Source organism: Mya arenaria, chromosome 8 (assembly GCF_026914265.1).
Source record: "Mya arenaria isolate MELC-2E11 chromosome 8, ASM2691426v1".
Lineage (NCBI taxonomy): Eukaryota > Metazoa > Mollusca > Bivalvia > Myida > Myidae > Mya > Mya arenaria.
This window is the reverse complement of record NC_069129.1, coordinates 9,694,839-9,715,661: the sequence shown is the minus strand read 5'-3', so window position 1 is coordinate 9,715,661 and position 20,823 is coordinate 9,694,839. Positions and strand designations below refer to the sequence as shown.

The 20,823-nt window shown below is 36.8% G+C and overlaps 1 protein-coding gene and 1 long non-coding RNA gene across 2 annotated transcripts; one reads left to right on the top strand and one right to left on the bottom strand.

Annotated features, from left to right (window-relative positions):
- Positions 1 to 6,682: 6,682 nt before the first annotated feature.
- LOC128243395 (uncharacterized) lies at positions 6,683 to 16,075 on the bottom strand. The gene is made up of 3 exons (XM_052961154.1): positions 15,925 to 16,075; positions 11,327 to 11,396; positions 6,683 to 11,101 (listed from the first exon to the last, which is right to left on the bottom strand). The coding sequence occupies exon 3, from the start codon at positions 9,822 to 9,824 to the stop codon at positions 6,924 to 6,926; it is 2,901 nt and encodes a 966-aa protein (XP_052817114.1). The 5' UTR covers positions 9,825 to 11,101; positions 11,327 to 11,396; positions 15,925 to 16,075; the 3' UTR covers positions 6,683 to 6,923.
- Positions 16,076 to 18,329: 2,254 nt separating this feature from the next.
- Positions 18,330 to 20,171, top strand: LOC128243398 (uncharacterized). Its single transcript, XR_008262829.1, has 2 exons — positions 18,330 to 18,816; positions 19,705 to 20,171. It is a non-coding gene; the product is annotated as an uncharacterized LOC128243398 (long non-coding RNA).
- Positions 20,172 to 20,823: the final 652 nt, after the last annotated feature.

Sequence of the window (20,823 nt, the reverse complement as noted above, 5' to 3'; positions counted from 1 at the left end):
GCTCGTTTTAAGGTTTCCGCACCATAACATGTAATGAATATTAGACAATTATACATTGGGAGTCTTTTCCATGTCCCTATCTCGCGTAGCCTGCCAAAAATCTTAAATATTCATATGTACTATCACCTAGGACTAGGTCTGAGAAACAAGCTGACATAGGTCGGTGTGGTCTCCTTGCTCGTTTAAAGGTTTCTGCACCGTAACATTTAGTGAATATGAGGTAAAAAAAGGCACCGCGAGCCTTTTCCATGTCCATATCTCGCATAGCCTGCCTAAAATCCTAGATAATTCATATGTACTATCACATAGGACTAGGTCTAAGCTACATCTTGACATAGGTCACTTTGGTCCCCTTAATTGTTTTAAGGTTTTTGCACAATAACATGTAATAAATGTGAGGCAAATTGGCATTGGCAGCATTTTTCATGTCCCTATCTCGCATAGCCTGCCTAAAATCCTAGGTAATTCATATGTACTATCATTTAGGACTAGGTTCAAGCAACGAGCTGACATAGGTCGCTATGGTCCCCTTGTTTTTTTATGGGTTCTACACCATAACATTTAATAAATATGAGGTAAAAATAGTCATTTGGAGCCTTTTCCATGTCAATTTCTCGGACAATCTGCCTAAAATCCTAGGTAATCCATATGTACTATCACCTAGGACTAGGTCTAAGCAACAAACTGTCATAGGTCTCTATGGTTCCCTTGCTCGTTTTAAGTTTTCTTCACCATAACATGTAATGAAAATAAGGCAAATAGGCATAAGAGGCCATTTTCCATGTCCCTATATCGCATAGCCTGCCTACAATCCTAGATAATTCATATGTACTATCATCTAGGACTAGGTCTGAGCAACGAGCTGACATAGGTCGCTTTGGTCCCCTTGCTCGTTTTAAGGTTTTTGCACCATAGCATGTAATGAATATGAGGCAAATATGCATTGGGAGCCTTTATCATGTCCCTATCACTCATAGCCTACCTAAAATCCTAGGTAATTCATATGTACTATCACCTAGGACTAGGTGTAAGCTACACGCTGACATAGGGCGCTATGGTCCCCTTGCTCGTTTGAACGTTTCTGCACCATAACATGTAATGACTATGAGGCAAATATACACTGGGAGCCTTTTCAATGTCCCTATCTCGCATAGCCTGCCTAAAATCATACGTTATTAATATGTACTTTCACCTAGGACTAGGTCTCTGCTATATGGTTGCATAGGTCGCTTTGGTCCCGTTTCTCGTTTTAAGGTTTCTGCACCATAACATGTAATTAATACGAGGCAAATAGGCATTGAGAGCCTTTTTCATATACGTATCTCGCATAGCGTGCCTAAAATCCTAGGTTATTCATATGTACTATCACCTAGGACATGGTCTCGGCTACATGGTGACACATGTCGCTGTGGTCCCCTTGCTCGTTTTAATGTTTACGTGCCATAAGTTTATGACTATGAGGCAAATATATATTGGGGGTCTATTCCATGTTCCTCTACCGCAAAGCCTGCCTTAAATCCTAGGAATTTCATATGTTCAATCACCTAAGACTAGGTCTCGGGTAAACGATGGAATTTCTTTGGTCCCGTTTCTCGTTTTACGTTTTCTGCACCATAACATGTAATGAATGTAGGGCAATAGGCATTGGGAACCTTTTTCATGTCTCGCATAGCCTGCTTAAAATCCTAGGTAATTCATATGTACTATCATCTAGGACTAGGTTCAAGCAACGAGCTGACATAGGTCGCTATGGTCCCCGTGCTCGTTTTAAGGTTTCTAAACGATAACATGTAATAAATGTGAGGCAAATTGGCATGTGGAGCATTTTTCATGTCCCTATCATGCATAGCCTGCTTAAAATCCTAGGTAATTCATATGTACTATCATCTAGAAATAGGTCCAAGCAACGAGCTTGTATAGGTTGGTATGGTACCCTTATTCGTTTTAAGGTTTCTGCTACATAACATGTAATGAACATGGGTCAAATTGGCATTTGGAGCCATTTCCATGTTCCTTTTTCGCATAACATGCCTAAAGTCCGAGGTTATTCATATGTACTATCACTTAGGACTAGGTCTCGTTTACAAGGTTACATAGGTCGCTATGGTCCCGTTTCTCGTTTTAAGGTTTCAGCACCATAACATGTAATGAATATAAGTCAAATAGGAATATGGAGCCCTTTCCATGTCCCTTTCTCGTATAGCCTGCCTAAAATCCTAGGTTATTCATATGTACTATCATACAGCCCGATATCGGCGCTGAGTGCGTTTAGTCCCACGAGGGTATTGTTTGAAATTGACAAATGTGAAAATTGAAAATGAAAATTTACAATGAAAATTTACAATGAAAATTGAAAATCATCAGAGAAAAAAATGAGCGTCTTGGTATCAGATACAAAAACAAAGTAATTTATTTCAAGTTTTTATTTGTTATTTTGTGAAACAAGATAATTGTCACAATCAATCGAAAACTTTTTTCATCAACGTCAGGGTTAGCCGGCCAAGATTGCAAGATTTTCAAATCGGTGGAAGAAACATGACAAACAATAGTTTCTCATTCGCACTTTTGGTGGCGTTCCATCAGCCTTACAATAATTACAGTACCACACATATTTAAAACAGTTTCGGCAGTAGCCAGCTGGAGGGAAAATAGTCAAAAGATCATGTCGTTGACAAGGTTCTAACGTAAAGACTCCCCTAGGACTAGGTCTAAGATACACGCTGACATAGGTCGCTTTGGTTCCCTTGCTTGTTTAAAGGTTAATGGACCATAACATGTAACAGTATGAGGCAAATAGGCATTGGGATCCTTTTCCATGTCCCTATCTCGCATAGCCTGCCTAAAATCCTAGGTAATTCATATGTACCATCACCTAGGGCTAGGTCTAAGCAACGAGCTGACATAGGTCGCCATGGTCCGCTTAATTATTTTAAGGTTTATGCGCCAGAACATGTAATAAATGTGAGGCAAATTGGCTTTTAGAACATTTTTCATGTCCCTATCTCGCATAGACTGCATAATATCATAGGTAATTTGTATGTACTATGATCTAGGACTAGGTTCAAGCAACGAACTTACATAGGTCGCTATGGTCCCCTTACTACTGTTAAGGTTTCTTCACCATAACATTTAATGAATACGAGGTAAAAATAGGTTTTTGGTGTCTTTTCCATGTCTCTATCTCGCACAATCTGCGCTATGGTCCCTTGCTCGTTTTAAGGTTTCTGAACCATAACGTGTAATGAATATAAGTCAAATAGGAATGTGGACCCTTTTCCAAGTCCCTATCTCGTATAGCCTGCCTAAAATCCTAGGTTATTCATATGTACTATCACCTAGGAGTAGGTCTAAGATACACGCTGACATAGGGCGCTATGGTCCCCTTGCTTGTTTAAAGGTTAATGCACCATAACATGTAATGCATATGAGACAAATAGGGATTGGGATCCTTTTCCATGTCCCTATATCGCATAGCATGCCCAAAATCCTAGGTAATTCATATGTACCATCACCTAGGGCTAGGTCTAAGCAACGAGTTGACATAGGTCGCTATGGTCCCCTTAATTATTTGCGCCAGAACATGTAATAAATGTGAGGCAAATTGGCATTTGGAACATTTTTCATGTCCCTATCTCGCATAGCCTGCCTAATATACTAGGTAATTTGTATGTACTATGATCTAGGACTAGGTTCAAGCAACGAACTGACATAGGTCGCAATGGTCCCCGTGCTCGTTTTAAGGTTTCTGCACCATAACATTTAATGAATAAGAGGTAATTATAGGCATTCAGAGTCTTTTCCATGTCCCTATCTCGCACAATCTGCCTAAAATCCTAGGTAATTTATACATACTATCACCTAGGACTAGGTCTAAGCTACACGCTGACATATGCCGCTATGGTCCCCTTGCTCGTTTGAAGGTTTTTGAACCATAACATGTAATGAATATGAGGCAAATAGGTATAAGGGGCCTTTTATATGTCCCTATATCGCATAGCCTGCCTAAAATCCTAGATAATTCATATGTACTATCACATAGGACTAGGTCTAAGCAACGAGCTGACATAGGTCACTTTGGTCCCCTTAATTGTTTTAAGGTTTTTGCACAATAACATGTAATAAATGTGAGGCAAATTGGCATTGGCAGCATTTTTCATGTCCCTATCTCGCATAGCCTGCCTAAAATCCTAGGTAATTCATATGTACTATCATTTAGGACTAGGTTCAAGCAACGAGCTGACATAGGTCGCTATGGTCCCCTTGTTTTTTTATGGGTTCTACACCATAACATTTCATAAATATGAGGTAAAAATAGTCATTTGGAGCCTTTTCCATGTCAATTTCTCGGACAATCTGCCTAAAATCCTAGGTAATCCATATGTACTATCACCAAGGACTAGGTCTAAGCAACAAACTGTCATAGGTCTCTATCGTTCCCTTGCTCGCTTTAAGTTTTCTTCACCATAACATGTAATGAAAATAAGGCAAATAGGCATAAGAGGCCATTTTCCATGTCCCTATATCGCATAGCCTGCCTACAATCCTAGATAATTCATATGTACTATCATCTAGGACTAGGTCTGAGCAACGAGCTGACATAGGTCGCTTTGGTCCCCTTGCTCGTTTTAAGGTTTCTGCACCATAGCATGTAATGAATATGAGGCAAATATGCATTGGGAGCCTAGCCTAGGACTAGGTGTAAGCTACACGCTGACATAGGTCGCTGTGGTCCCCTTGCTCGTTTTAAGGATTCTGAACCATAACGTGTAATGAATATGAGTCAAATAGGCATGTGGAGCATCTTCCATGTCCCTATCTCGTATAGCCTGCCTAAAATCCTTGGTTATTCATATGTACTATCACCTAGGACTAGGTCTAAGCTACACACTGACATAGGGCGCTATGGTCCCCTTGCTCGTATAAAGGTTTTTGTACAATGACATGTAATGCATATGAGGCAAATTGGCATTGAGGGCATTTTCAATGTCCCTATCTCGCATAGCCTGCCTAAAATCTTACGTTATTCATGTATACTATTATCTAGGACTAGGTCTCTGCTACATTATGACATAAGTCGTTTTGGTCCCCTTGCTCGTTTTAAGGTTACCGCACCAAAACATGAAAAGAATATGAATCAAATATTCATTGGGAGCCATTTGCATGACCCTATCTCGCATAGCATACCTAAAATCCCAGGTTATTCATATGTACTATCATCTAGGACTAAGTCTCGGTTGCATGATGACAAAGGTCGATATGGTCCCCATGCTCGTTTTAAGGTTTCAGCACCATAACATGTAATGAATATGAGACAAATAGGCATTGGGATCCTTTTCCATGCCCCTATCTCGTATAGCCTGCCTAAAATCGTAACTAATTCATATGTACTTTTACCTAGGACTTGGTCTAAGTCACACGCTGACATAGTTCGCTATGGTCCACATGCTCGTTTTAAGGTTAATGCACCATAACATGTAATAATATGAGGCAAATTGGCATTGGGAGCCTTTTCCATTCTCGACTTTCCAATAGACCATAATCCTTTGCGGCATGGTGACTTCCGGTTTATTTCCGGGTTATGACGAAGTACAATAACAGCGATAAATACGGACAAATTATCATTCCAGGTTTGTTATAATTTATTTATTTTTATTAGATTTGTCATTTTAATGAGTTTATATTACATTATTGTGATATTATTTGAATGTCATGAGCTATAAATCGCTTGACTGTTTACTTTGTCAGTTAGTTCTGGTGGGTGGGGTAGATGGTTCAGAAAAGACTGCAGTTACTATTCTTATTGGAGTATTATAAACAACAAATTCTCATCTATTCTAAAACATTTGTTTTGAAAATTAACACAAATAATACATTAGTCTGTTTTACTATCTGACAGTCATAATCTAATGAGGAATCTGTATGTACATTACCAGGTATAACTAATAGTCTTATGAATGAACATAAATAAATCATCATCAATATAACTTATGATATTTATACTGCTGTGTGTATTTTATTACTATGTAATAAACATTTTACATAGAGTAATTATGTCATGCTGTCACCTGTGTAGTCTCCTGAATGATTTGTTATTTTCAAATATTATGATGGCCACCGGACTAGTCGCATACCCCCAGGCCTGGAATTAAATCGGTTAGTAGTCAATCATGCCTATTGAGATCACAAAGCACCCGATGACCCCTTCTTATTCTATATAAATGATGCAATCGCGTTCGAAGTCAATTTTCAAGCTCAGTGAGGTGTGACGGGATTCCACCGCTTTTAGATAGATGATGTTGTTATAGAGATGGGGAACCATTAATTTTAATTGCATGAAAGTGATCGATATGTGAATAGTTGTTCTATTAGCGTTTTTCCCAAAATAGTCAACTATGTTTGTGATTCCGGGGTTAAAGAAATCACCCTATCAGCAGTATTATATCACGTAAGCTATACTACATGTATTAAATGCCATTAAAGTGTAAACAACTTCAGACGTTAACCGATTGACAAGAGGTATAGTACGGTGCAATATGCGGGATCCCAAAGTTGTTATTGAATAGTCGTGACGTAATAGTTCCGTTCATTTCAATCTCAGTAAAAAATGTTCATACAGAGCAATATTATCTCTGGCAACACAGTTAATCAGTAGACACACGAAAAAAGAACGCATTGGTAGCATTAATAATTTATGTCACATTCCAATACATGTACATGAGAAATAAAATACATAAACTGTCTTACAGCAAAGTTATATACAACAAATAAATATCATTCAAAACAGTGCATTGGTTAAACAAAACGAAGTGGTAGCATTAGAGGGCCATTTACATGTCACATACAAGAACATGTGAAACAAAAGTCATACTATATTTTACATCAAAGTTGTATACAACAAACAAATGACATTCTAAAACAGCGCATTAGTAACCATAAGGGTAGGTGAGGTAATTCTCATGGATAACCCTTTTGTCAAACACAATTCTATAGTCTTTGGTTTCTTGTCTTGTAATAATATTAGTTTGTGTGATGTCCCTGCATATTTTCATGTCTTGAACTTGAACAGATGAACTTGCCGATGATCCCCTAACCATATCTACTACCATATCGTAATTGATTTTGAGGGTGTTTTTGAAATTAAGCGTGATCCCTTTCACTTTGCAAATTGAAAAGTAACCGTTTTTATCACAGCTTTCTGTTTTGTAAGCATAATTTTTGGGACCGCCGGTGACAAAATTCGTAATTTTATTCCCCGAAACCTCGTCAGTCATATCCCCGAGATGATCCCCAAGGGATGGCCTCCACTGTCCAGGTCTTGAAATAAAAATTATTGAATCCGTGTCACAATAAAGACAGCGTTGACCCAGGCGCTGTAGGTAGCTGTAAAGTTTTAGACGGGCCTGTGCTGTTGTATATGCAGCTATCACTACGTTTGTCCGAGAGGAATCGTCTACAAAATCATTCCCGTGAACCCAATCTAATTGTACTGCCTCTTCATTGACGAATCGGACGTTTTTCACTTCTTGTTGATCCGATGTCATCATATCCATAAAGACGGAAGGGTCGTCAGTATACGTCGTTCGGGTTAAATTTGACCTTTGACCGAATTTCCCCCAGAATGAATTCAACATGAGTTTTGCCAGTGACCTTAACCCGGGGTTTCGTTGTATTTTGTCATAATCAAGCCAGATCCCTTCCCTTTCAAAATATTGTTTTATATATCTTTGCTCGTCTTCTTCTGCTTGGCACCATTCCGGCCACCCACTTGCTTCCTGTTTGAGTTTCAGGAAGGTATTAACGTATTCAGTAAATATACCGCCACATTTGGAGTCTGGGTCATATTGTGAAATATCTTTAAAATGCCAAACTTCGTATATTTCCACAATTTTGTAACCCTGCGACATGGCCAGTTTTACCTCGTCTGTTACCCAAGTCCCCAGGAAAGCTCTTTCACTATCAGTATGCTGACACGGCGACTGCTGATATTGGTCTGCGCATGATCTGCATAAACTGAAAAGCAGTTTTCCATTCGATTTCACGGGCAAAACAGGTAAGTAGAGTCCGCGAGGAGGTAAGATTTTACACTTGATCAGTCCTTCGTAATGGGTTATGTCTTGGAAATTTTCTGTGACTATTTCGGGATGTCCCAAGGGTATTTTCCTAGTTTTGTTAACATACGGATACAATGATGTCACGTCATAATAGTTTATTTCTTGTTCACTTGAAGCTTCTTCATACAATTTGAACCCTTCTGTGCGGCCCCCAAAGAAGGCATCTCGTGGTTCAAGCGGGCCAACAAATTCAAGTTTTTGTATGTATTGTTTCATGTCCAGGTTGACCTCCATATCATTTTTGAAGTCACATTCCCATTTAGCGTTGTATGAATAGCCCTCAGATTCTATAAACTCTTTTTTCTCAATGGTTCTTGCATTCAAATCGCCCATACTCATGTCATTAACAGGATTTACTGTTTTTGATGAAAAACATTTAGAACAACCGTGCCAAAAACAGCCGTGGAATTCTAATACCACTTTTTCGCCGTCGCGTTCGTAATATCCATCTACTTTGTATGGTCCAATGTGTTTCTCTCCGTTGTTTCTCCCATGTTGGATGTTAATCTGCTTTTCGTGCGCTAGGTACGCCATCCATTGATATGCCATAACCGATTGTTTTTCCTCTGGTCTGTACCCGTGAGATGGAATAATACCAATACTTTCGTGCTCTAGAAAATTTCGCCTGAATACCAAATTACATGCCGAGGCGATGGTCAAACATTTTTCAAACGGATCTATGCCAGGAATATCATTCTTATGTGTAATGTCCTGAAACAACTCGCGAAACTTTAGGCAGCATTTTCTCAATATGTCTACATCTGATCGGCAGTATTTTAACAATTCATACTGAAAATCAAACGCATCGTTTTTGTGAATGTCATACCATGCTATGAACTCCAATCTTTTGTCTATTTTCATACCATCTGGGTAGTAGTACTTACTATCCGGTAAACTTGTAAGTGTCTGGGTTTGATTTTCCTGTCGATTGTATAGATGTGGAAAATAGCCCTTTGATAATTCTGCAATACCAAACGCTTTGGGCATATCAGCCAACGCCATTGGTATAAAGTTTATGGAGTCAATGAAGCGCATCTTGCACACGGGAACTTTTATTGACATAAATTTCGTTCCGTTTGTTATGACCTCTGGTAATATGGCATTTTCATGCAGATATTGTAGAATTGGATAACTGTCATAGCCTTTGAAATTATGACAAATAACGGTGGCCCCAACATTTTCTTCAGAAAATAGCCATTTGCAAAACTGCTGAGTGGTCTGTTCGCCTTTGAAAATCAATTCATTTCTTCCGCAATATTCACACTCCGATTCGCTTGACAAGTCGTTCTTCAGGCAATGACGACATACTCTTTGCGCGACACATAGGTTCGGTTGATGTTTATAGGAACCACAAGTGGCTTTATTACAGTTTACACACTTCCCATGCACCCCAGATAGATATCCATTTTCGCATTGAAGCTGCTGATCTTGTGTGCACTCGAAGTCGAAAAATATATATTTTGTATCGTTTGTTTTCTTTTTAACAGTTTCCCTCTCAGATTCACTTTCCTCGGTTGGCTGCATAAAACACTGGTGATCCTCTTCTACGAATTCCTTACATGTTTTACAATATTTTTCATTGCACACATGAGCCTTTTTATGTTTTCGCACATTTATGGCTTGTCCGCAGTCCTTACATTTGTAATACATACTGCAGGTAGAAGTTCCAACATCGTGGTTTTGTTTGTGCATTGCAAAACATGTTTCATTCATAAAATTTCGATTGCAGTCAATACAATGTTCCCAATTAAAAGAGTCGTCATCGTGTATACGATGGCAGTGAACGCAAGGATTGTTGCAGGCATGTTGCTCTTTGTTACTGTATCCCTTTTTACATTTCAGGCAGAAGTAACTTCTATTCAAAAACCCTGCGACTGATGTAATGACATCAAAGTGTTCATTGTGTGAGTACAGGTATATAGGTATGCCGTCTTCCTGCCCTTCATAGATTATAGCATTGAAATGGTCCTTTGATAAAACGACGATTTTATAATCCGGAAGAGCTGATTGAAACAATTTTACTTCATCAATACCACAGCGTTGTAGAGGTACACCGGCTTTGTCGTGTAAGTTCAGTGCCAGTTGTTTTTGCGCATGATGGCCTAGACGTATATTATTCCATTGCGGGTGTTTTTCTATACGTGCAATCGCTGTAACTATGGCGCGTGCACAGCAAAGCTCGTCTGTATTTCTAATTTGAAGGACACTTGCTTTATTGTTTAACAACTTTGATATGTCCACAAATGGTTTCCCACGAGTTCCACTTCCATTGGGTAAATGCACATGCACAAACTCCAACCCAAATGTTTCATCAAGCACAAACTGTTCATACGACTGAAGCACCCCTTTCTATTTCTGACAAAAGTCGATCCACTGTAAGTTCAGACCTTTTCATAAATCGAAGGACAATGGGAAAGTCCAATTGGGGGTTATCCATTGTAACTCTCACTCTGTCGGACGATGGTATGTTGCCTGCAATAGTGTCAATAATTGATTGGAAAATTTGTTTTAAAGTCTTGATAATATTTGGTAGTTCTCTGATCTCCATATCTTTCACTGATATTTTGTAATATGATGCCGTCGAGTTGAATTTTTCTATTCTTCTTTCACTGATTTTATCCACACGATAGTAATCCTTCACATCGTCCTTTGCTGATAACTTTTGTTTTTTATTGGTGGCATTGGAATCTGCGTCATCACCACTACTTCTCTTTCTTCCTCCGCCGCTTTGGTTTTCGTGTTGTTTAAAATGCTCATCGAGGGCATCTCTTCTTGTAAATACACGAAGACACTCTGGACAGTGATGATTATTTTCGTCTTCATGTTTCTTCATGTGTTGTTTCAAGTTATTTTTTCTGGTGAAACTTTTCTTGCAGCTTGGGCATGTAAATTTTGGCCAGTGATTCTCGGTCCGTCTGTGTTGTAGTAGCTGACTCAGTTTGGAGAAAGTGACATTACACACCTCACATTGGTACGTCATGGCTGTCGTTCTGAAATTATATCGAACTAGTAGTTAAGACTTCTCACTACGATGAATGAGGTTAAAATAAAAATACAATTTCGTTCTTTTTACATATAAATATATTTATTTATGTTATACATTAAACTATTGAAATATGGTTTGAAAAAAAGCCAGGCGAGACTACAGAAACGCCAGGCAAGACTACAAAAAAAGCCAGGCGAGACTACAAAGGCGATATTAAACTTTTGCTTACTTTTTTTTCTCTGTGCTAAATCCAATTTCTGTGTTTGCACTGCTCTTAATCCGCGAGGTTCAACTTCTATCTGCAAAATGAAATACAGTATGAGGATATATGAACTTATATGATAAACTTGCGCATGCGTACCTAGTTGCTATTATTTGATTGGCTGAAATCACCATTCAATATAAATTAAAATAGCAGAGAAAAGGTATCAAGCAATCATTCTGACAAAAACCATCGGAGGAATAACATGGATCCTGCCAAGTGCCCAAATTGTGGTCAGCGTTTTTCAAGAAAGGATGCTATGCTGAGACATCAAAAACACAAACATAAGGCGGATAATTATGAAAGGAAGATGACGTTCAATGAAGCGTTTCCACCACCACCACCACATAAAGCGACACCACCACCACCACCACCACCACAGGGAGCGACACCACCACCACCACCACCACCACCACAGGGCTTATCACCACCACCACCACCACCACCACCACCACCACAGGGCTTATCACCACCACCACTACCACAGAAAGAGTCAACACCACCGGAGGAAATTATGACATTTAAACACCCCTTTACTATGATGATATCGGGACCGACAGGTACTTGTTTGTCCAAATATATCTTGTAAATTTAACATGTGTTGTTTTTAATCATATGAAAATATTACTTTAAAATTGGTATGTTTACTTAAAATATATCATTCCTTTTTAATTTCAGCGTGTGGAAAGACGACATTTGTAAAGAATGTGCTACAACATCATACGTCTAGGATTCAACCTAGCGTGCAAAGAATCATATGGCTTTATAAGAGATGGCAACCATTGTACTCAATAATCAAGGAGACTGTGTTACCGAGAGTGGAATTTGTGCAAGGCATTCCTACCGATTTGGCCGACGACGAATATTTCGATCCGAGAATCAACAATTTACTTATTTTAGATGATTTGTTTTCTGAAGCTGGCAAAGACAAACGTATAAATGATCTATTTACGGAGGGTTCCCATCATAGATCGTTGTCGGTTGTTGCTATCAATCAGAACCTGTTTGGCACGAAAGATCCGACTCAAAGACGCAACTGCCATTATCTGGTTTTATTTAATAATCCAGTAGACCGCCAATCGGTAATGACTTTGGCGCGCCAAATGTACCCGGGGCACACGGATAAATTCATGAATGCGTTCGCAAAAGCAACAAAATACCCCTACGGGTATTTACTGGTGGACTTAAAACCATTTACTGCGGAAAATGATAGATTGAAATACGATTTAAAACAAAAACACTTCTATGGGGAAAACGTATTGCCAGAATGGACCAATCGCGAGCAAGGAAGTCGGGAGACAGTTATAAAAGAGAATGATATGTCTAAATTACATCATTCTACGGTCGGAGTTCAAACTGTACACATCGACGATCAAGAAGAAACAATGGCAGAAAAGGCAAAGCCGTGTGATGATTGCGGACTATTATTTGATTCAATACACGATGTGCAAAGGCACGTAAAAAGTGGTTGGTGCCCGGAAACAAGAGAAACCATAGGCGAACCGCCTGAAAAACGTCGCAAGACTGAAGAAGAAAGTGACGATGCAATGGACGTAGATATAGAGGAAAATGATGGTTTTCGTCATCTCTGGGAAATCGCCCACAAAGAAAATAGAGATAAATTCAACAAATTATACGACCAGTACATTGAAGATGGCTATAATGAGGACGATTCGTATGAAATGGCCACAGAGCGTACACAACCGCATAAAGAAAAGCTTTTCTTTGGAAATTATCAGCGCCTCTTGGAAATGTACTGGCTGCCGTTGGTGACCAATTCGTCTCATAGGATTATAGTTGAGCAGATAGATAAACTACGACAAAAAGGCATTAGTTTACCTTCTGCAATAAAAAGAGTCATTAAAAAACATCAGCACCAGTTTCAAGACCTATTCGAACTTTCGGACGACAGCGGAGATGAAAGTGACGATGAAAGTAGTGATTCCGAAGAGCAATAAATATGAAGTTTAAAAGAATATAACTTCATTTATACATATTAACTCGATCAGTGCGGACATGACTTCTTGGAAGGAATATTTAAAGACCATTTATTACGATCCATCACACCCTGCTAGTTTTGCGGGACCCCAGAAATTGTACAAAGTTGTACAAAGAGAGGGTAAATACAAACTAGGCATGCACAGAATACGGCAATTTTTGCATGACCAAGAATCGTACAGTCTTCACAAACCCGTGCGACGGCGCTTTCAACGAAACCATATTATAAGCGCGGGAAAAGACGATGTATGGATGGCTGACCTAATCGATATGGTGAAGTTTGAAAAATGGAACGACGATTACAAGTATATTCTGCTGGTCATAGACACGTTCTCCAAGTTCGTATGGCTTCGACCTTTGCAACGGAAAACGGGTGAGGAAGTGGCAGATGCGTTTGCAGACATATTTCAAAAGTCTGGTCGAGATCCAGCAAAATTGATAACGGATAAAGGTATGTTTTCAACCGAATGTTTATGAAGTTAACATCTACGTTCTAACATCGTGCAAATTTTATCCATTAAAAAGGTCTATTCTAAAACTTATACTTTGCTGTATGCATTTTCAGGACAAGAGTTTAAAGCAAAACGGGTTCAGGACCTCATGCGAAAGTTTGACGTGCATTACTTTCCAACACAAAACGAAACCAAGGCTTCTACCTCAGAGCGGGCCATTTTAACCATCAAACAAAAACTGTACCGCTACTTTACTCATCATGATAGTTACAATTATATGTCCATACTGCAAGATATTGCAAAGAGTTATAACCATACCTTTCATAGAACCATTGATATGCGACCCGATGATGTCAAAGACAATAACCAAGAAGAAGTGAGATTGGCTACATACTTTGCACAAAACCCTAAAGGGAAGAATCTGTTGAAATTGAAGCCTTTTAAATTTAAAATCGGTGACTACGTTCGGATTAGTCATCTGAAATCAGCATTTACACGAGCTTACGATGAGACATACTCCGGCGAGGTATTTCGCGTCCAAACCCGGTATCACAGAGGATTCCTCCCGATCTACAGACTCAAAGATTTGCAGGATGAATCTATCAAGGGAACATTTTATGAAAGCGAGTTGCAGAAAGTGCATGTGGATACTGAACAAACGTGGAAAGTAGAGAAAGTATTGAAACGGAGGGGCAAAAGACGTAATTTGCAATACTTTGTTAAATGGAAATATTTTCCAAAAAAATTCAATTCCTGGATACCTGCCAGCGACATGGAATAACAGACTTTACGTGTGATGCAATCCAATGCGTTAATACATGTATAACTATTGTATACGTTTGTCATAAATTGGTTCATTGTGTGAGAGGTGTGAATGATGTATCTGTTCATTTATCAGAAAGCGTATTATTTCTTGGATATATTGAAACATTGTTAAAATGCTTAGGCATAACAACGTTTTATTATTGTATGACGTTTTGTAAATTATATTTGTAAATAAATGATGTAAAGCAAATGTCCTATCATTATTGCTATTAAACCCTAGATCAAGGAACACAACCGGTCGGGCAATTTGTTTTTTCATCGATTACACATAAATGATTTGAAAGTGTGCGTTTAAGAAACAACTGAAAATATATTTGTCAAAATACCACTATAGTTTGGTACCGATTGATATAGAATCATTGTGAAATGGAACAATAGAGTGTATTAAATCCAGTTTAATGATCGAATTATCAAGTATAATAAATACATAAAATAAGCGTTTAAATATTGCGCCCATTACAATGTACATAATTCATTGGCCTAGTGAATATAAACCTTTCGTATGACTCAGTGAATGCGGATTCATTCATAAAATAGGTTAACATTACGACGATAATTTTACCTGTAAAAGGTATGTGTTTACAGACATAATGTTTAGTTGTGGATTTAAGGAATATTAAATATTGGGCTTTTTTGTGTTGTGGATAGTGATTAGAACTACACTAATATTATACAAACAATATTAATTTGCTGGAAAGAAAGGGGATACTGTGGTATAAGGAGTATGAAAATAACCAGTAATTAATGGAATGTGTTTCATTAATTGCCAAGGTAAATACAATTCTGATGACCTGAGAAAGATCGTGGTAGGATTTACGCATATTTACTTATAGGGTATGTGTATATATCATCCATATGTACAAAAATACTGATTTAATACTGAAATTTTACTATGGTCTCTATGCAGTACGTTTCCCTCTGTTAAATTGTGTACATTATTATAAATACAAATATAGGTCATTGAATTTAACTCATTTATCGGTAAGTTTGAGTCATGTACTCGTTTTATGAATTGGGCTTATTGTGTTTAATAGATATTATGTTTTTTTTAAGTAAACACTACGCTTAAACATAAATGGCATGATAATATTGTTTGCAAACAAGCTTTCTTTAGATTTCTCCTTATAGTAAACGCATACCACAAATCAACCAATGGCGTTCGCTACATATGGCGTTCGCTACCAGCGAGTAGGAAATTCAAATGTTCGTTTAGTATGTTAACCTAGCCATATTACACAAACACTATTGTATGTCAATTTCTTAAAAAAATGACATTTGAAAACAACTTACCTTCGATCAATCCGATCCGATCCGAAACAGCAATATACAAACGACCTGCATGATGTCTGTGTTTGAAATGAATTATTTGACGCTAGTATTAGGCTTATGTATTACACAAGCCTTACGTCATCGCAATATCAATACAGATTTGGGATCTATCTAAAAGCGGTGGAATCCCGTCACACCTCACTGAGCTTGAAAATTGACTTCGAACGCGATTGCATCATTTATATAGAATAAGAAGGGGTCATCGGGTGCTTTGTGATCTCAATAGGCATGATTGACTACTTCGGTTTCCAGATTGTCTTAAAACCCATTCATAAATAAGTCTGAGAGTAACTTACTTTTTTATAAAAATATGTTTTTTATGTTCCATTCCTTTCTTTACAGATATGATTCAAATATGCTGATGTTACCTTCTGAGATCATTACTTTCAATGAAGAACATCACTACAATTGGTTGGGCTGCTAGATTGGTAGCAACGTGATGGACAGCTAGTACCTGACATGCTATTGTTGGTTTGGCATCTATTGCTTACTGGGCCGCTATATTGGATGGACCATACGTGTTGGTTGAACAATTATAAATGGTTGGACTGGAAGTGTTGGTTGGACCACCAGTGTTGTTTGGACTGCTTGTTGGACAGAATGTGTGATAGACAACTAGTGTTATTTGAATCACTGTTGGGTCATATTGGTTTGATTCCCATTGCTAGTACTTGTTGGATCTCTTGTTGGTTGAACTGTTGTTTTTTTTACTGTTATTATTGATATTCATACATGTATAATATGTTAAGTGCTTAGTATTCAACACTTATTATTATTATTGTTATCATAAGAAATAGTATTATTCAAAAATCATATAAATATATAAAATTAAATATTTTTTTATGTCCTTGTACTTTAGTTATGTTTTACATTTACAATGTGCATCATAATGTTTTATTATATGAACAACTCTTTTTATAGATATTTAAATAAACATTAATTCTGTTCAACCATTTTTTGTTTCTTTTGCTACAATTTGTATGATAGTGTCAGACATTTTCTACAGAAATGATAAATTTGTCATAAAAAAACACAGCAAAAAAATCAGAGCTCATGGTAACTTCTTTAAATGCTGATTCTCATCAAAATGAATAAGTTGAATTGCATCATTGAATGTATGATTCTTCATTAAATTTGATGAGATCTCCTGCCAATTGACCTTTAGGGACATGCACCTTTAAAACTGCAATCTTACAGATTAACCGATTTTGATATCATTGCCTTCAATTCAGTCAGTCATATAAGATGATTCACAAAATAACAGATCTCAGTTGTTTGAAACACTGTCAAAAGACTCCATTTTCTTAAAGCGTTAGAAACGCTTTTTAACCATAAATATATCCATTTTCAAACAAAGATACGTACAAATGTTATCTGATCTTCTATCAGCAATCTTTTATCACTGGTTTTCAGATTTTTTTTGTCAAAACGGTCAAGATAATTCTGTAAAGATGTTTTATGATCTTTCATCAGCAATCTTATATCACTGGTTTTCAGACATTTTTTGTCAAAATGGTCAGTCTGAGAATGCAGCTTTAAACTTGAGCACTGTATTTACAATGATGAACAATTTTAGCTATGAAAATTAAAATACATAGGAGCAGATGTATTGAATCATTCAAGTCTTGAAACATTATGTATGATCTTGCTGGACATGAGCCTATTGTTTCTGGAAATTTGCATGTGTACCAAGTTTCATTTAAATCTCAAGGCTGTTTGAATTTGGGCCAAGAAAATATTCGGCCTACAGTACTGCGCTAACGACACCTAGGCTTATTGACTATAACAATACTAAAGTAACATGATAGGAAAAAGCTTGAGCCAAGGGCTGCCAGAAAAAGCACGGTGCTCCTACAAACTAAGTTAACCGGGTGGCTATTTATTGCCCACAAACGTTGACTCGATTTTAAACAGCATCCGGATTAAGTTTGCAAATCCGGAATTTTTGCAAACTTATTTTTTTTATTTTTCACCCAATGTTTTTTATTTTTGTATTTTTAAAATGTGTTAGGTAATACTAATAAGAGATATTTTTTGTTTCCTGAAATTTAATTTAGAAATATGTTTTTTTGGCATTTAAAGTCAACTTTTCCAATGGGAGTCCCATTGGAAAATGGCCTTTTTCAAGCTTTTCCAATTGAAAAACTGGCTCTATTAAAATTGTGGGAGAATTTGGAACATAATTTTTAAAATTGAAATTGACTGTTTAATTAAGAATATTTTACACTCACTACATGAAAAATAATATATTCATTAAAAATGAAGAACCGATAGATTTATTTAAGGCATTTGTTTGCGAATCCTTCCCATGAGTGAATCTTTCCAATTGGAGGATTCCCACATTCAAAGTGGGAAAGTATGAACATTGGAAAATTCCAATTGGAATATTTGGTTAATGGGAAAATTCCAATTGGAGAATAAAGTTCAGTTTTAAAATGGGAAATTTCCAATTGGAAGGACAGGTAAGATTTTGTAATGGGAACATGTAGGAAATGGGAATAAAGAAAAATATTGCCATATTTAAAGCAAAAATTAGCAAAATGACACTTCTTACAATGTCCTTACCTGTCAACTGTCGACTTATCCATATTCCTCATCGCTGTTATATTACAATAGTTAGCATGACGTCTAACCATCGTATTGCTTCATTAACCCTGTATCAGATACTAGTACAATTTTTTATCCGATTGAAAAAAAAGACAAACAAAAAAATCCATCTTTCATCAATTCGCCTTATTCCAGAAGCCCATAATGCTTTGCGACAAAGGTGACTTCCGGTTTATTTCCGCATTCAATTTCCTAGTTATCGATACGAGTGAAAGGAAGAGCATAACTGGCAAAATAGATTGATAGGTACGTAAAACATGTTAGGAACATCAGGTTATACATTCTTCTATAAATATCTACCGCTTTTTGTAAATGTCAATGAAGTTTTCGACGTTTATACCCAACTTCAGTACACATTTAAGTGGGTGGGGTAAAATAACAAATATAATGGTAAAGACTTTCATAGTAGTTCTCAAAGACTTCAAATACATATTGGTTGTTATGAAGTATGCATTCAATTGTGGTTTGTTGAGTTTGTTATTAAATTAAATGAATGATATGTTGCAATTAGTGTGAAATTGTTAAAATCTGCAACTTCAAAACAGTCAAGTAAATGAAGCTTAAATGTGATTAAGAAGGGCATTTAAATACTGACTGCTGTGCTGTGGTAAACAAATATGCAGGTCTTAAAATAACAGCTTATTAATATTGTATTGGTAAATTGTAACTATTTAAATATCTGACTGATATTAAAGCTGCACTCTCACAGATTAAACATTTTGACAACTGTTGTTTTTTTTGTCTTCAACTGCCAATTTATGGAAACATGCAAGAAAACCAGTGATATAAGACTGCCGACAAAACATTGGATTGCAGATTTTCATTTTTAAGTAAATAAAATAATTTTTAATGCATTTTTCTTAAACCGTTAGTAATGCTTTTAAAATTAGCCATAAAATAATAATTTTTAAATGGAGATGTGAAAATCGGTGATCTGATTTTTTTTTGTGAGCAGGCTTATAACACTGGTTTGCAGATATTTACGCAGAAATTGCCTCTTTCCAAGACAACAAATAAAAAAAATTGTCAAAACGGTATATCTGTGAGAGTGCAGCTTTAACAGTTAAGAGTCTTTTATATTTTTATTTTTTCTGGCTAAGTTGGATGATGATAAAACTATTTATTTTATTTCAGAGATGTCCATTCTGGATGTTTGATTCCGCCAAGTTGATGCTCAACAGGAGTAGGCAGTTGATACCATTGATCTGATAGCACCTGCTATATCAATGGTTTTACAAGAAAAAATTGTGCAAAACACAAGAGACGGAATCGGTTCAAGAACAGAGATAAAATAAATGAAGTGTGTCAATATGAATGAAAACTTTCCTTGACTGCAAGGACTAAAGAAATGCAGACAAGTGACATAAATTTAAATGTTTGGTACAAAAAGTAGACATTTAAAACTTAAAATTATGACACAGGATGTGAAACAACACTTTATAGCCGATAACAGTCGAACAAGAGATTTTTCAAAAAGAAGCAAGATGTGGTTTTTTTAACCCTTGGCAAATGAACCTTTAAAGGGATTATTGCATACCAAGGACAATTTATTGTTATTGAATTATATCATGTTTAATGTTATTATTAAATTATAAAAAATACCGTTGTTATTAATATGATTGGTTATGATCTTTTTATTCCAATGACTGTGTAAACTCCCATGGTTAATATTAAAAAGACATAAAATCGAGTTAACGTTTGTGGGCAATAACTAGCCACCCGGTTAACTTAGTTTGTAGGAGCACCGTGCTTTTTCTGGCAGCCCTTGGTTCGAGCTTTTTCCTATCATGTTACTTTAGTATTGTTATAGTCAATAAGCCTAGGTGTCGTTAGCGCAGTACTGTAGGCCGAATATTTTCTTGGCCCAAATTCAAACAGCCTTGAGATTTAAATGAAACTTGGTACACATGCAAATTTCCAGAAACAATAGGCTCATGTCCAGCAAGATCATACATAATATTTCAAGACTTGAATGATTCAATACATCTGCTCCTATGTATTTTAATTTTCATAACTAAAATTGTTCATCATTGTAAATACAGTGCTCAAGTTTAAAGCTGCATTCTCAGACTGACCATTTTGACAAAAAATGTCTGAAAACCAGTGATATAAGATTGCTGATGGAAGATCAGAAAACATTTTTACAGAATTATCTTGACCGTTCTGACAAAAAAATGTCTGAAAACCAGTGATAAAAGATTGCTGATAGAAGATCAGATAACATTTGTACGTATCTTGGAATATGGATATATT